Source organism: Amblyomma mixtum, chromosome 3 (genome assembly GCF_055824585.1).
Source record: "Amblyomma mixtum isolate Tamu chromosome 3, ASM5582458v1, whole genome shotgun sequence".
Taxonomy (NCBI): Eukaryota; Metazoa; Arthropoda; class Arachnida; order Ixodida; family Ixodidae; genus Amblyomma; species Amblyomma mixtum.
In genome coordinates this window covers 110,133,982-110,150,043 of record NC_143014.1, presented here as the reverse complement: position 1 = coordinate 110,150,043, position 16,062 = coordinate 110,133,982, and the positions used below count along the sequence as shown (strand labels likewise).

Here is a 16,062-nt window from a genome sequence, read left to right as displayed (position 1 = left end):
AAATATAGTCAGTTTGATTCCATATGGAAACCAAAGCTCTGCATGGACATGACGTCGTGTTCCGTGGCTTCAGTATCACTTAAGAGGCAATAGTTTAAAAACCTGCGCACTACAGTCAAGTGCTGCAAAACCACCCACACAGTGCCACCACACCTCTACTTCCACTGCCCGGTGCAGCGAATGTTCGCCCCCTTTTTATCTCTTCCCTACTACTCACTGCACTTTTACTGACTTTCCTTTCTCAGCATCCCACGGCGCCTTCTTTCTACGTCCATAGCAAGATTTACTCTTTTTCTTATGCACACCATGCGCATTGCCCCACGGCCCCAAGGTCTTCGAAAAGTTGGCTTCTCACAACTCACGAGCACTGAGGTTAAGCCATCTCAAAGAGTGCCATTTTATCGCCTTCAGTACCCATTTGCCTCCGAATGTTATCTAGCCTCACTATCCTAAACAGCACATGTGCTGTGATGTCACCATTTCAGAGGAAGTGCGTTTCCATGGCCAGACGCGCTTTACTATAAAATAAAAATAAAAATAAAGCGCAGTCATCAATAGAAGGCGAAATGGGACTTAGTTTTACTTTACTTCACACGAGTTTACTACAGTGGGGTTCTACTGTAATCCACTGCTGACTCAGTCTAAACAGCAAACATTAGCAAAAGCAAACGAGCAAGTTCAGCTCTTCTGCATGAAGCAAGAGTGCTTCAATGTGTCCACTCGCTCTAAGGAAATGCATGACCAAATTCCGGGCTCCATCACAGTCGCCATGCAAGCAACTCTGTACTCACAATTGAGCAGTCGCAGTTGAGGGTGGCCTGTAATGCATCGTCCTCGTCAGTCTGGCTGATATCAAACAGGTTCACCAGGGAATCCATGCTGGCTGAGGCCATGCAGTTGGGCTTCGACGGGTGGAACTTGATCTGACGCCCACAGGAAAGATGAGCTGTTGTTTGCTAACCTGCACACGGCTTTTTTTCTGAACGGGCTCTACCGCCACCATGCTGCGGATGCCCATGAATGCCTGATATACAGCTACATATCCCCGATGGGACTACAGTGCAGAGCAGCTGATATGTTCAACAGCTACTGCCTTCTGCCTCAGGGTCCTACGCCAACAAAGAAATCCAGCAACCCCAGCGTGGTATCTGAACAACACCTATATCATAAAAAAACTGGTGAAGAACAAGTCTGGTCTTTTACTTGCATCTTCCTCAGTATCTATACCTGCCACAAATGCTGTATCACCAAGTGACGAACACATGGCATGTTGCTGACATGAAGTCAACAACATCCCACAGTGAATTTAGCACATTATGCAATAACAACTGCAGTAGAAATAAAGTGCACCAATTCGAACGGCACAGCAAGATGTGTATTTGAAGCAGAAGCTTAACCAAAATGTGCAAAATCCAGACTTACTATTTCAGCTTTCAGACATAACACAATCAAAACCCTGTTAACCACAACACATTCTTTGAGGTGGTGCTCATGTAACTGCTTGCACTTTGGAGGAAGGCAGCACTGCATGCAAGACTGCATCAATGCACAAAGGTGCTTTTCTTTTTCCCACAGTCACACAACACAAATACCACTCTGTGTTTATCAGCTTTTGAATACGCAACATGCAAGAAGTGCACATGACAAGCACTAAGTGCACCCCCAAGAATGCTACATCACCTGCATTATATAGCGCAAGATTAGTGTTAGAAAATGTGCCCGCACAAAGTTTATTTTCTTGCACTGCCTGGCCTTCTACTCTGCAGTGCAGTGCCCTGCAGTGCCCCATGTATGTAGGTTGAATTAGAATCAGACAACAGCCCTAAGCAAATTTCCCATGAAGGAATCACTAACAAACTTTACATACTAGCAGCAAGCTAATTTAGCTCAAACTGATCAATGCTGTGGCGAAAGTGATTATACATACTTAAGGACATTAAGGCAAGGGTTACTTGCCACTTCCCCCTCTGCAGAAACACCCTGTAAAGTAGGCGTTGACTGCAGCTTTAATACACTTCTGCGCCAAATGTGAAACCATTTGGCACAGTCAGTACGAGTGGGTTTGTGGAATTTGCTTCAGGACTAATCTGCACTGCAGCAAGTAATGGTAACATTCAGGTCAAGATGCCCTTCTTGATTGCACCACGGTGTCCAGAAAAGTAATAGAGTGAGCAGCACACATTGAGGACTGCCTGATGCCAAATACTGTCACAGCAGTCAACACGAGTTGCCATTCTATCACTCTTGAATGTGGACCAACGTTTTCTGCAAAGTGACATTCATGACAGCTATGACACAATGCACTGACAAGTGGTGCTTGCATTCAGACATTCTTTTTATTATCCTAATGAACACATGACTGGGGATAATGTTCAAAGATTTGCAATGTCCTTTTGTTAAACTAGAGGTCAACAAGGACACTTTGCACATTTCTGCCCAACGAGGGTGTGAACAATGTAAACGATTTACAACCCTCCTCTACACATATCCTAAATGCTGTCCTTCAGAGCATACTTTTGAAAATTTCATTGCTGCAGAACCCCTGCACGTCAGCGAGACTTTGGGAAATTTGAAATCGCTTCTGGAAATCATAAATAAAGGGGCCTAACTGGCTGACTCAGAACTGAGGTCTCTGCCCAGCTCCAACTCACAAGAGTCTTAATAAAAAACTCAGCAGCGTTTCTACAGAATTTTGAATGAAAAATGCAAAACTTTTTTGAGAATTTTAAGGGCACCAAAAGTCAAAATTCAGGGATGGTTCAACCCTTTCAGCAAAATTTTTTCTTTCTAAAGCAGCTATGGCTGCTCCCTTTTCTTCTGGATTTGGTGCTGTCTTGTGCACTTCAATGCAGTGTTGCCTTGACCAAGAGCGTCATCATCATCATTTGCCTTCGCATCTCCCAATATGCAGTTCACTGGCTCAAGCAAGCATTTCAGAGTTTGCAGAGCAGCATTTTTTGCAGGCTTCTTCACCAGATATTACATACTGACAGCTGTCAGTGGCTCACTCTGCAGTTAACCCCTTGTGCAGCAGCAAGACATTAAGTACCACTTGCTTCAAGGGCTGGCAAACGGAAAATGATGAACTTGCGTACCATTATTTTGTGTGCAGATTACTACCAAACTATCAAACAAACCATTCAGTGTGTTTTATATTTCGCAACTCGGCCTCCTTGGTGTTCTGTGTTTTTACAAACACAGGTGTAAAGTTTTTGAAAAAGTTTTGAGCTCAAATTTTGAGCCTTTTTCATGTCAGCTACCTCATAATACTTCTTGAAGCAATTTTCAGTTCTAATACAAGTTGTCCAATAGGTCCAAAAGTCTGAAGTAAGGACACGTACCACATCTTAGGTCCTTTTACGAAGTCAATGGTACAACTGTGCAACCCTTCTTTTCTACAAAACCAGTTGTCGAAACGGCTTGAAAGTGATGTCATTCAATTCCTAGAGCGATTCTGAGTGCAATTTTACCATCTGTGTGCATTTGAGACATACGCACAGCTTGCACCTCATAAACGGTTAGCACTAGTACTGCCATTTTATGGAGGCTTGGCAATATCATTCTGACAAATCATGTATTTTGTTCACCTTTTTCCAACCAAGCAGCCTAAAATTTACACATTTTATCTGGCATTTAAGGAGAATAAGCCTTAATACATTAGAATCTTGATACAAATCTCATGGGGCCACAAAATATATATGTATCACCCAAAAACCGACAAATCTGTATGCAGAAGCACAAGAAATGCATTCATACAGGTCTCTTTACAGTTGGCGGCATTGCTTTGAAAGCAAATGTATGCACCCAGCTGAGGAAAGGTGAAGCTAGCACTAGGGGCTAGAGCTACTTCACTGCACCTACTCTTTCAGAAGCAAATGCACGTGTCCAGTGAAGGAAAGGTGAAGCTAGCACTAGTGGCTAGAACTAACTCACTGCACCTGCTCTTTCAGGCATGTACCCAGGCAACGAGAAAATTTTCTAGGAGCAGCGACATTCCGAAAACTTTACATCGACCTGTACATCAATACCAAATTTCCAAATAACAGTTCTGCAATACTGAACATGCATGTACACTGAGTTAAGTGCGTGTCTGAACACATCCTTTCCCCATATTAAAAATCCCACATAAACTTCTACAGCCTGATAGAAAACAAACTGAACAAGGAGTGGGAGATGGCATCAGTTTGCTAGCCAACATTCAAGTTCACGTCCCCAACCCAACGCCTTGCATTCTCGCTACCGTGGAACCTACCATAGACTATTATACATTTGAATCGGGAACAGGTAGCTTCACAACTTCCTCAAGTGCTACACTGATGTTTGCACTTTCATGAAATAATAATAAACCTTGAAAAAACAATTATTCAAGTAACTAAAGTTTCCAAGACGTGTCCTTACCTTGTTACAAGTTACCCCTACTAAGTTATGTATTTTCTATAGCTTGAAAGCATGCCTGCACTAACAACAAAGCCAAAATTTTGAGAACAATGAAATGTCAAGCAGTGACATGAGCACATACTAGCCACACACGGATGCTTACACCATTCCAAGCCATACAATTCACATCACGGCCCTGCATGCATACCTAAACCCTGAACACTGGTGCTGTCCATGACCCACAGTGGCCCTGGCACCCTCTTTCAATGCTCCCCCTCAAACCTTCACCATTTCCCCTGATTAGCATGTGCTGCCATAAGCCCACACTCCTGGTAGGATAGTGACAATGGAAAACCAAACCACAAAAAACCATATCCTCTTACCTGAGTAATATCATCACTGTGAGAGTCCCAATAACCACCAAGAATTTTGTTGCTCCTGAAATCCCTGAAAAAAATAAAATAAAAAAAAATATATATATACAACAGAATCTCTTTCGTATATTTACATGTCAAAATGAGCTAACTTTTAGAGACAGTTATGAGCCACTAAACAAGGAGAAAATGTATCTGGCGATTTACATGCCCCTTTTAAACCTTCATTTCTCTGCTGCAATGCGTGACAAAAAGATAAGTGACAAAAGGAAAGCAAGAATGGCATGTCTTTTGGCATGTCAATACGAAATGAAATGGAGAGCGCTGACGAAGCAAAGGTTGTGAAGCCTGCTCAAGTCAGTGTTGCGTGTTCTGGAAGGGGCAGACAAAGAAGTGGCCATTCTCTGGGGAGGGGTAGGCAGCCCAGAGTTGACCGAGTGACGACCGAGCAGTGAGCGCACGAGTGTGCAAGCCTTGCGTGCGTTGAGACAATGGTCCCCGGCTGGACGAAGCGTGCCGAGACGATGGTCCCCAGCTGGATGGCGTCAGTTCGGGCGTCGGAGCAGGTTATATAACCTCTTTGATTGCACCAGTTACAATTCAAGAAGAACGTTTGGCGAGACCCTTGCCCTTTTGTGCACGCACCGGCGCGCGCCTTTCACCATATCTAGACAGATGTCTCAAAATTGAAAAACTGCACCAAGGACCGAAATGCCAAATTTAGGCATTTATAGGCAACAAGTGCAGTTAAATAGGTAGTATTGCCTAAAAAGTGATGGAAAGGCAGGCAAGTGCGAAAGTCCCCCATTAAGGCATTTATAAGCATGTTTATGCAAATGCCTAAAGTTCTGGGCCCTAGTCATGCCGTCACAGGCTGCTTCAATGTGGCTGTCGCTACCAGGGGGAGGGGCTTAAAGCCGATAACTTCTAACTGCAATTTCTAGCTCAAATGCACGCGTAGAGCCCTAGTTCTTTTCAAAGTACACATAACGTCGTGGCTAATAGCTGCAACGTAAAACCACTATTTGCTGCTAGACCATGTCATGACCCCTTTAATGAGCTAAGCCAGAAAAAAACAAATTTGTAGAGCTAAACTAGTAAGCTTAGCTCTAAATGTTTTTTTTTTTTTTATGTCTGAGAGGCTACTTTAAGCAGTGGAAGTTATCCTCTTTCACATCAGGGTTCATTCAGCACCTCTGAACTTGGAAATAGTTGATCATGAGGGCCCCATACCCCTCCCTCCTCCCATTTTCAAAGCTATGGAAAAATGCTGCCACGGTGGTAGCACACGAAATGTTAAAAAGCACATGTAAGCACTTTTCATTTGCTTTAACTCTTTCGCTACCGTACCATAGGCCATTGTTTACATATGAGCGATTCAAATTGCCCGCGGAAAAAAAAGCTCATTTCGAAGCGTCGTGGACGCCCTGCGCTATCTAGTTTGTGTGCAACTGCTCTTTTGATTTCAGTTTTTATTTTGGTATTTCAACATGAGGGGGCACCGTAAAGAATAAAACTTTGAACGGCCGCAGCAGCGTCAGCCGGAAAAAATGGCGTCCATATCACCGCTCGCTCCTCGAAGGCGAAAGCTGACACCGAGCACGTCGGCCGGTTTCGGTTTCGTTTTTTGCAACAAAAGCAGCGATTAGTATAAGTCAGGCAACGATGTACAAACATTGGATTTCGGTTTCGAAAGCGAGACTTCGCCTCAGGGGCCTGGAATGTCTGCGCATACTTGCATGTAAGTTCTGTTTTCGTTTGCTCTGTGTTTTCTGTGGTGCATGCGGTTTGTAATTGATGACAGTGGTTTACTTTTGTGCTTCAGGGTCTTCACAACGTATGGCGAAGACAGTTTGCCAAATGCTCAAGGTCGCATTGCGTTTTTCTACCAAGACGACAGCCAGGTGTCCATATTGGCGCATCGCTGCGGAGCGGCTCTCGGAGATTCGCTCAACCTCTCGACATTTTTTGGTGCTCTTCATGGCGGAAGTGATGAAGACTGTGTGCGAAAACACTAATAAGTATGCACGGATGAAGATGTGGGACAGGCAAACATACGCTCGGCGTGACGGCTCATGGGAAGACATGAATTCATTGGAGATGTTCAAGTCCATTGGAATCATCATATATACATTGGAATTGTTGACCTGCCGTGACTATATCTCTACTGAAATACAGGAATAAGCTGTTCTGGCCTTCTGCCATCAAAAATCATTTCCCAGAATTGGGTTTTCACTTTTTTTGTTTGTTTATTTATTTTTTTTGCACGTAACGGACTCAGATGATTCAGTGGCGGCAGCACATATTGGCAAGACTTGGAAAGTGTCCTGGCTTTTGATACACATCGATAAAACCTCATCCATCCTGATCTCTTAGAGCTTGCCTAAAACGCCAAATTTTATCAGCTGGCTTTCAGGGAGCAGCTCATTCAACAAATCTTCGGGTATGATGAGGTAAAAGAAGTCCACGCCCCCAATCCTCCCACAGAATCTATTCATCACCAACCGAAAAAAATGGAAAAAAGAAACTGCAAGCTCGGCTATCCGGGAACAAGACAGGAACAAAGATCAAACGTTATGTGAAGCACCTGTCAGTCTACCTCTGCTTCACATCTTCACCTATGATTGCTTTTCACAGTGGCACCGCAGTCATGACCCCTGATTTGACCGGCCATGGAAAGTGCAATAATTTTTCCTCATAGCTGAAACTGGGAATAATGACAGCTATCATCATGTGCAACAGTTTGTATATTCCAGTTTTCCTCTGATCATTTTCTGGCTTAGTGCACCCAGTAATTTTTGTTTTTCCTATATACTTTTTTCATGTTTCTGGCATATTTCACAAATAAATGTTCATGTACTTTCGCACACACAACTCTGCTGTTTGTTTCATTTAGAAGTGCAACTAGTAAGCTACAATTTCATGCATTGCAATATGCGCTGGGTGTGTTAGTTCTAGTGAAAAATTTTTTTTTCCAGTACATTCCAAATCGTCCATTTTTCCGCAGTAGCGAAACAGTTAAAGGCTCCAAAATAACTGAATGAGGCAGCAGAACTGCAAGGCCGCACGGGTGTTCTAACATAGAAACAAAGGTGGAAGCAGCAAATGGTAATACTGCACTTTCACAATAGTGCAGACGTCAAAACCTTTAACATGAGCAAAAGCATGGTGCATTCCACTGGCTAGCAATACATAAGTAACATTTCACTTATTACAGTGTATTCACTAACAGAGGGTGGCTGAATGTGAGCTTTTTCTACGACATTCTGCAAAGATAAGTTGAGCTAAATGCAGATCAGCAGCATGGCAAAACATTTCTAACAAGGTACAGCTTCTTCTAACAAGCTGCCCTTCCAGCACTTAGAGTGGACAAGCAGAGGAGACTTAATAAAGACATATGAAAAATATCAGGACTTCTACAAGCACAGATATACAGGCTAGTTGGTCAAAGAACACACAGAAAGGCACACCAGGAATGCTTGTGGTGCACCTCCTCTCTATGCATCCTGCCTCATCTCAGCCTTTCACCATATGGGGTAATAGATATTCAGTAATAACAACAACCAACAAAATAAAACTACAAAAAGAAGAGAGAAAGGAAAAGCTTCAGCCTAGGACTCACCAGAAAAGCAGGTACGAATTTTCATCGTAGAGGTCCGTGCCAGCACACAAAAACTGTTCGTTGCAGTTGAAGTCAAAGCACGACAATGGCTTCACCTTCCCCTCTGTGTTGGCTGCACATCCCCCCCATCAACAAACCAGTATTCTAGATGTGTTTCTCAAAACAAAACAAAAGAAAAGCATTAGCCAACCAAAGCACCCTACAAGCACCTACAGAAATCATCATTTACAAGCAAGTATCGTTCACCTTGGAGTATGCAAAAGGACTGTAATAAATATCACTGTTTAGGTACAATGGCAATATAAGCATGAGCCTTGTGTCAGGGGCAGTAGTGGCTAAAAGTACAGGTCGCTCCAATATGAAAGGGAACTACGTCTGAGCATTAAATTAATGATTACTCCACAATTACTTGTGACAAGCACACTTTTTTCCTGTTTTCTAACTAGTTTTCCATTTGGCATATAATATCGAAAAGTCATTTTCAACTGCAGTAGAGACACAACTAAGAAATCAGTATTTCTCTGCAAACTAGTCATTCCCTTTCATACTGGAGGGGCGTGTACCAGTATTACATATTTCTCAAGAATGAAAAACTGCATTTCTGGCTTTCGTTTATTGTGAAGAGGTCATTTGTTTGACGTAGCATTCTAAAAATAAATTTCATCACAACTGCTGCACATGTAATTAGGTTGCCTCTAATGTACTTGCATTCTGCAACACCACAGGAGCCCTGAACAAGCTTTTTCTATTGGTAAATTGAACACTCAATCACTTAATTCTCAAAAACTTCTACTGGCAGAAAGGTTCTTACACCATTAAAGTGCTTGTTCAGCAGCACTGAAGCCTGCAGCATTCAACTCAATAAAACAAGCTTTGTTGCAGCTCCATGGTGAAAATCTCCTCAAATCTTTTCTCAGGTTGCGTTGTGTTGTGTTGGGTTTAATGGCGCATAAGCGGCTAAGGCCATCATGCGCCAAGAACAAGGTTTAGAAAAATTGGTTTATTTTCTCAGGTTGCATGCTTAATGCACAGTCCATGCTTACAAGTAGGTATTAATGAACACAGCACTCATGCTTGTTTTTGAGGAGTGGTATTAACTCAGCAACCAGTGAGCAGCATGCTCACAGCTGAGGTTATAGCTGAGGCAGCATGCACGCACAGACCCCACCCCACCTTCCAAGAGTGCAGTATGACGAGCACCTTAGCTAAGTGGTGCCAAGTGCTGCTGCCTTCCGCCTTAATATTGCTCTCAGAAATCCAAGACCTAAGTATTGTCCCAGTGGCAGCATATGCATAATACGTTTAAAGGTAACTTCAACTTCATCTGTATTGTAAATTCACTCAACACAGTCATGGCACTCCCGCACATGCTGTCCCAGGCAATTGAGCAAAGGTTGCACAGCCTTTGTCAAAAGTTTAGAGCCAGGCGGGGGGGGGGGGGGGGGGGGTTGCGTCTGGGCCATGCCATGTGGCTCGTTATGAGTCACCAGCATTCAAAATCTCTTAAGGTTCGAGGAACTCTGGTCCTCAATCCTCCGAAGTTTGGGACTTCCACAGATGCCACAAGAGCCCCATTATACAGCTTCAAAGCAAACCCCTCCAGGCTCCAAATTTTTGACAAAGGCTGTACATAATAACATGCTGTGAGAAGAAGACCATGTACGCACTGCTAACAGTGTGCATCTGATGCAAGCGAGCATGGAAGCAAATGCTTTTTAGCATAGCAGGCTTCTCTAAGCCAAGCACCACCACGATAAAAAAAAAAAAAGCTGTTAATGGGGTTCTAACAACAGAACATCAACTGCTGGCAGAATGTAGCACTGAACTTTAAAATCCTATATTAATGAAATTTTTTATACTCTTCTATCATACTTTAACTTGGCAAATAGAAAAGCTGTGAAGTCTTCTCACAGAAGGCAAAAATGCATCTTATGTGCATTTCAGCGTAGTCTGCTCAATATTATTTGGCCAATAGCAGATTCTGCAACACGTTCTCTTTTCCAGTCTACACTATGCGTGCCTTTCGAGCAATTTTACGCACATTTCTTGAGTGCATCACCATCTGACAACATATGTCTTTAGAATTTTGAGATGTGGGAGCAGGGCATGCTCGCATAAAAAACTCGCAGTGGCACTATGAAAAGTTCCCAGGACACGTCCAACCCTAAAGGCACTGGACAAAGATACCGCATTTACACGAATATAAAGCACATTTTTTTTCTTTAGTTCATTAGTTTCAGAACCCATCTTGCGTTATATTTGGAACAAAGATACAAATTTAATACGATTTTTTTCTCTCTATCCTCAAGGTAGTTACAGTAGGTTTCACCAAGCTCCTAAGCTGCTAGGAGAAGCCAGCTTTCTGACGGCCTTGGGGCTGCACAGTGTGCATGGGTAAAAAGAGGGTGGCTACGAACAAGGTAAAACGGTGATGCGGGCCAGGCAGAAAGCGAAGGCATTGAATGAGTTGAGTGGAGTGAAAAAGCAAAAAAAGGGCGAACAAGCACAGGAATGGACAGCCCGAAACACAAAACAGCGGTGGCACAGCAGTGATAGCGGCTACTGCTGTGTGGGCAACTGTGAGTGTCGACGCATCAGAGGCTTTACTAGGCTCAATGATGTCATGCACATTCCTAAGGAGTTGCCTCTCAAATGTCGACACACCCGTTGCTTTTGTATTTTTTCATGCTGTCTGTTTTCTCAGAGCCCTTGGCAGTAGCTGGCTCCAACAGGCTGAGATTGCGTTACATAATATATATATATATATATATATCTGTCACGTTATATTTGTCTCGCATTATATACGTGTCAATAAAGCAAAGCAAGTGATTAGGCTGTCACTGGTAGATCTGGTCGCAACACACAAGGCAACACCTAGCTATATGCGTGCAGCCTTGCACGGGTGGTGCGTGGGAAAGGAACTGGAAACAAAAGCCTACATAGCTACATTCCAAATGCATGACCAAGCAAATGGCACCTGTGAGAGTCACTCCACCCCCTAGAAAGAAACATAGGCTGTGTTTCAATGTTCCAATAATGGCAGCAAGATGCTGAGAATAAAGCTGTGTACTTGAATCCTGAACAGTGGGCATGAAAACTTCATTCTAAGTCAGATTTGTGGTGCTCTAACATGGCACTGTGTAAAGTACGCCCAACACTTTTAGCTGCTATTGCCACTCCTGCAGCATATCTTTACTTGGAGCTTCATTACTACAGCTCAGTCTTCCTCACCAACTGTGTAAAGGTCCAGAACACACCAGCAAGTCACTGCAGACCTCATATGACATTCTATACAACCTGTTCTTGATGCACATGCTTTCAAAGTGCCACTCAAGCAATTTCACTTCTACCACATTGAATAGGCCTTGTAAAGGCAAACATGTGCGATTAATACATGAATCTGAAACACAGCCTACACAGTCTTGAAACACAGAAAGTAGCAAGCAGGCAACCCCAAAGGAGGAGGCCAACTCCTGTGGAGCTACCTTGCCGCCAGCATTAAAGCTCTATGCATAGTATTCCATCTCACCAACAAACTTGGAGACTGGGTGTCTGATGTTTCGGAGGTCCCAGACGCGGACGCTGCCGTCCCTGCACGAGTTGTACACCAGGTTCGGGTTGGAGATGCTAAAGCGCACCCCTGTGACCTCCTTCATCTTATCTGTGGATCAGTACCCCACGGATCAATTGGTGAGCACTCCAGGCAGTCACACAAAACATTTTTAACAACCACTCTAGCCACATGCACCCAACTCAGGCACAGCCTAGTATGCCTAACAACCTCAAGACCCATCCTAGCACTTCAGATACGATTTCTTGTTTCGTTTCTTGCAGCACCTCATGCTACTGTTAGCTTTACAAATTAATTATTTATTTTGGCCCAAACAGCTTTTGGGAAGACATCACTGATAATTCCAACAGCACAAGGGTGAGACAGCTATTCACTCTGCCACAGCCAGTGCAGCAGACAGATGGCACTAATGTTAATTCTGTAAAACAGCAGTACAGCACAAGTCTGCAGGGAATGCACATTCCGTTTGCAGCAGACCCAAACAACACGTGCAACCATTAGTTGCTTTACCCACCCATTGGAGTACTCATTAATCGGATAACTAGATGAACCTATAGCAGCGCAGCAAGCATGTTTTATCTTAGTACTATATACGTCGCAATTCCAATTTCTCTGGACCAATAACACTGCCAAGTATTTCCCCAGAAACCTAACACCAGCCTCATACAGTAGTTTAAGCACAGCAAAAGTTCAAGCAAGTGCTGAAAAGCAGTCACTGGAAGCAAACAATCAACACACAAAAGCTTGAAATAAAAATATAAAAAGCATACCCAGATGCATGACAGCACCTAGGCCAGAAGGTCAAAGGACACCGACATTGGTGAATTGGAAAAAAAAAAAAAAAGGAGGAATAGACGCATTCAATGAACCTACATTGTGCACTGTAGGGGTGAAAAATAATAAGGTATAAAGTAACATCAGGGAATTATAAGTTCTGGCATATTAAAGCGGACAATTACCAGTCAAAAATTCTCTGAAGAATGCATGGTGAAAACATTTTAAGCACACTCTGCCGGTGTCCTTTGATGGCAATCATTTCCAGAACTACCTCAGTACAAACCCAAAAAGCCTCAAACCACCTTGAAGCCTCTGCCTTGGTCCTGTGCACCTTCGCTTGCATCCCATTCTGCACGACCAACTTTTATGAGAGGTCTATCCATAAATGTCACCTCTAAACCCATTTCCCCACCTACAGCATGCGAACACAGCAAAAACTCACAACTGAGCTCAACATTCAATTTACCTCCGCATTTCCACAGTTACACAGGAGTAAAAAATGTTTTTGTACAGAAATAAGCAGGGAGGTGGAAAGGTGTATTAAAGGCACGTGGTAGAGTGAAAAACAGCATAATCACTGTCAACGAAGTATGCTATATCTGTATTATAATTCTACACAGAGTGCACTACCTAAATAGGGCACAAGTGCTAGCAAATAGATCACAAATGCACATTTCTCACACATTCCCAAATACAGATAAGCAAGATGCCAAGGTACTATGCAGACACAAAACAACGAAAAATGAGGATCCCTGCTATCATCTATCACCAGAAACCATAGCAAATTAAAAACTGATTCTCAACCACAACAGTTACCAGCATCACACTGCTCAGGAATTCCCCTGCTTGCCTACTTCAGAATCCGAACCCACATGTTGCAGGTACCACAGACTGCACAAGTCCCCAAGACCCATGCCCGCAAAACGTACATGAATGCAGTGATCACTGCTGCTGAAAAGACTGAGGCATCTCACTATCACTCACAGGTAATGTAAACAAATTATTGAAACCATTTCACCACAAACCACATGCAGCCATACACTGGCTTCAGGTACACTGGCCAGGACACTTTTTGCAACAGGTAGCAACAATTTCAATGCTTAGCCTAACAAAACATCTTGAGTCACAATTAAGAGTTATTTCACAGTAGTTGCTGGCAAAGCTGCGTCATGCATACCTTGGAGTAAGTACACCCTTGAAACACTGCTGGACCAGCCCATCCCATTTTATGAATTACCACTAGTTGGTAAACAGATTTCCCATGCCTCAGTCAAGAACAACTCATTTTATTCCCACATTAGTTCTTTCATGAGACCCACTGCCAAAGCAAGCATACCTGTCACACAAGGTTATCTCAAAGAACGTAGAGCAAATGGCCATCAAAATTTTAGGGCTGCTCATGGGCATCGCTGCCACATGACAAATTCCAATCCTCACCGAGAAATGTGCCCTTCATCATACATATGGTGCTAAGCACAGCAAACTAGGTGAACTCCATTCAGCAAAACCATTTGGACAGGCACCAAGTAAACCAAAGGCCACATGCTGAATTGCTATCTGAATAATCAAACAGTTCAGCCCAATCCAAAGATCATGATGCTGAGCTGATGACAAGCAATGCTATGCACTCTATTTCAGAAGCATTCATTTCTTGCTGGCAAAGCTGCCACCAATCAGTGACTGCCCTAGGCTATCACATCCCTACCATCCCTGCAACACTTCTCAGCTATCAAAAAGTGTGCTAAGAGACAAATTGGCAAAACACTGCAACAACATACACAAAAAAATGGTGCTTTTTTGTTTACATCTGAAAATTTGCGGAGCTGTTGCTGCAGGTGAAGAGCTAAAGTAATTTGCGCACAAGTGAACAATATTAAAGCCAGACAACTTTTATTAGTTTAGTTCCAAGCTTTTCTGCATATATTTTCTCCCCAGCACATAGTGAGTGCGAGGCTGAACGCTGATTGAGTCTATTGCAAACTGAGTTCAATGGCCAACAAAAACTGCCACATAGCATTGGTCAGTCCTGTAGCAGCAGACTGAGATGCTGAAACTGCCCAAATGGTAGGGGCATTATATTCCAGAAAAAGAAAAGTTAAGAAGCCAGGCATAGACAATTTCCTGCAATGATTCCTCAAAAAGTATGTTCTAATGTGTAGCTTCTTTTCTTCACACATGTTTGGGGTACAGTAACACAATCAGAGCAAACCAAGAAATGAAAACCAAGGGCCACATCAGCAGCAACACAAATACGCCTGGCTGTGCCCTACAATCATTTTTGGAGTGTTCAACAAATGAGAGAAATGACTCTGCTCAACTAGCTCATTCACCCTACTACTGTCACTTGACCAATGATGTGTCCCTTTTCCTACCAGTGTGACAAGCTACCCTCTGAGACAATGAACACATCACATCAAACCTTGTGCCTCTTAAGGGGGGACACTGGTCTTAGACCTATTTTCCTTACTTTTAGTCCAATCCTAATGAAACTGTACCACCTTGCTCAGTTTTTTATACTGATTTCAGCAATGAAATTACCTTTCACATCTATTAGTCGGTTCCCAAGATAATTAATTTTAATTAGCCATTCATTAGTACCTTGGTGCAAAAAAAAACTGCTCAATAAAAAATCATTTTTAATCCATGGCTATATAGTATGGTGATTAAAGAGTGCAATAATCAAAACCATTTTTACTTATTACCCTCATTAGTAATTTTACAGCACTTGGAATATCAACATTCAAGGTGTGAATGTAATGCATCGATAGACTTTGCGAAATTATAAATTTTTGAAGTGTGATTGGACAAATCTGCTTCGATTATTGCACACACTGTGCCTTCAGCTTCCCTTAGCAAACAATATGACATCTCTATCTGTCCTAGATGTTGAGATATCGACATACTAAGACAGCCAGATGTCCAAAATTTTCATGCCATTAAATTGTCTGCTCCAGCATAAATTCAGCCCACACGATGATCTGAATTTAATATTATGGTCAAAATGCTGGTTTCTTAAGGGAAAAAATTGGTACGGTTGGAAAATAATAGCTGCAGATTCCACAAATCTCATTTTTTGAAAATCGATTTTTTGGTCATTTTTTGGTCTCAAAGACCAGTGTCCCCCCTTAAGTGGTGTCACATGAAAGAATTCTACCCAGGAAAAACATCCCATACTCATCAGCCACACTAAAGCCAGAAATCAACATGCAAATTTTGAGGACCCGTTTCAAATACAAACAAGTTGGGGCATCTTTTTCCTTCCGTGCCATTTTACAACAAAGCACCAATCCCACCGAAAAGAAGGAAAACAGAAGAAACACACTGGTCCTGCCGCATTTCAA

The 16,062-nt window shown here is 42.8% G+C and overlaps 1 protein-coding gene across 1 annotated transcript in view; it reads right to left on the bottom strand.

Annotated features, from left to right (window-relative positions):
- LOC149351360 (uncharacterized) overlaps positions 1 to 16,062 on the bottom strand; it is a 48,482-nt gene that overhangs the window by 29,235 nt on the left and 3,185 nt on the right. Inside the window, exons 4-7 of the mRNA XM_089580712.1 lie at positions 11,903 to 12,034; positions 8,374 to 8,485; positions 4,761 to 4,824; positions 792 to 923 (exon numbers count right to left, since the gene is read on the bottom strand). Coding sequence (XP_089436838.1) covers positions 792 to 923; positions 4,761 to 4,824; positions 8,374 to 8,485; positions 11,903 to 12,034 — 440 coding nt within the window. The remainder of the gene's footprint in view (positions 1 to 791; positions 924 to 4,760; positions 4,825 to 8,373; positions 8,486 to 11,902; positions 12,035 to 16,062) is intronic.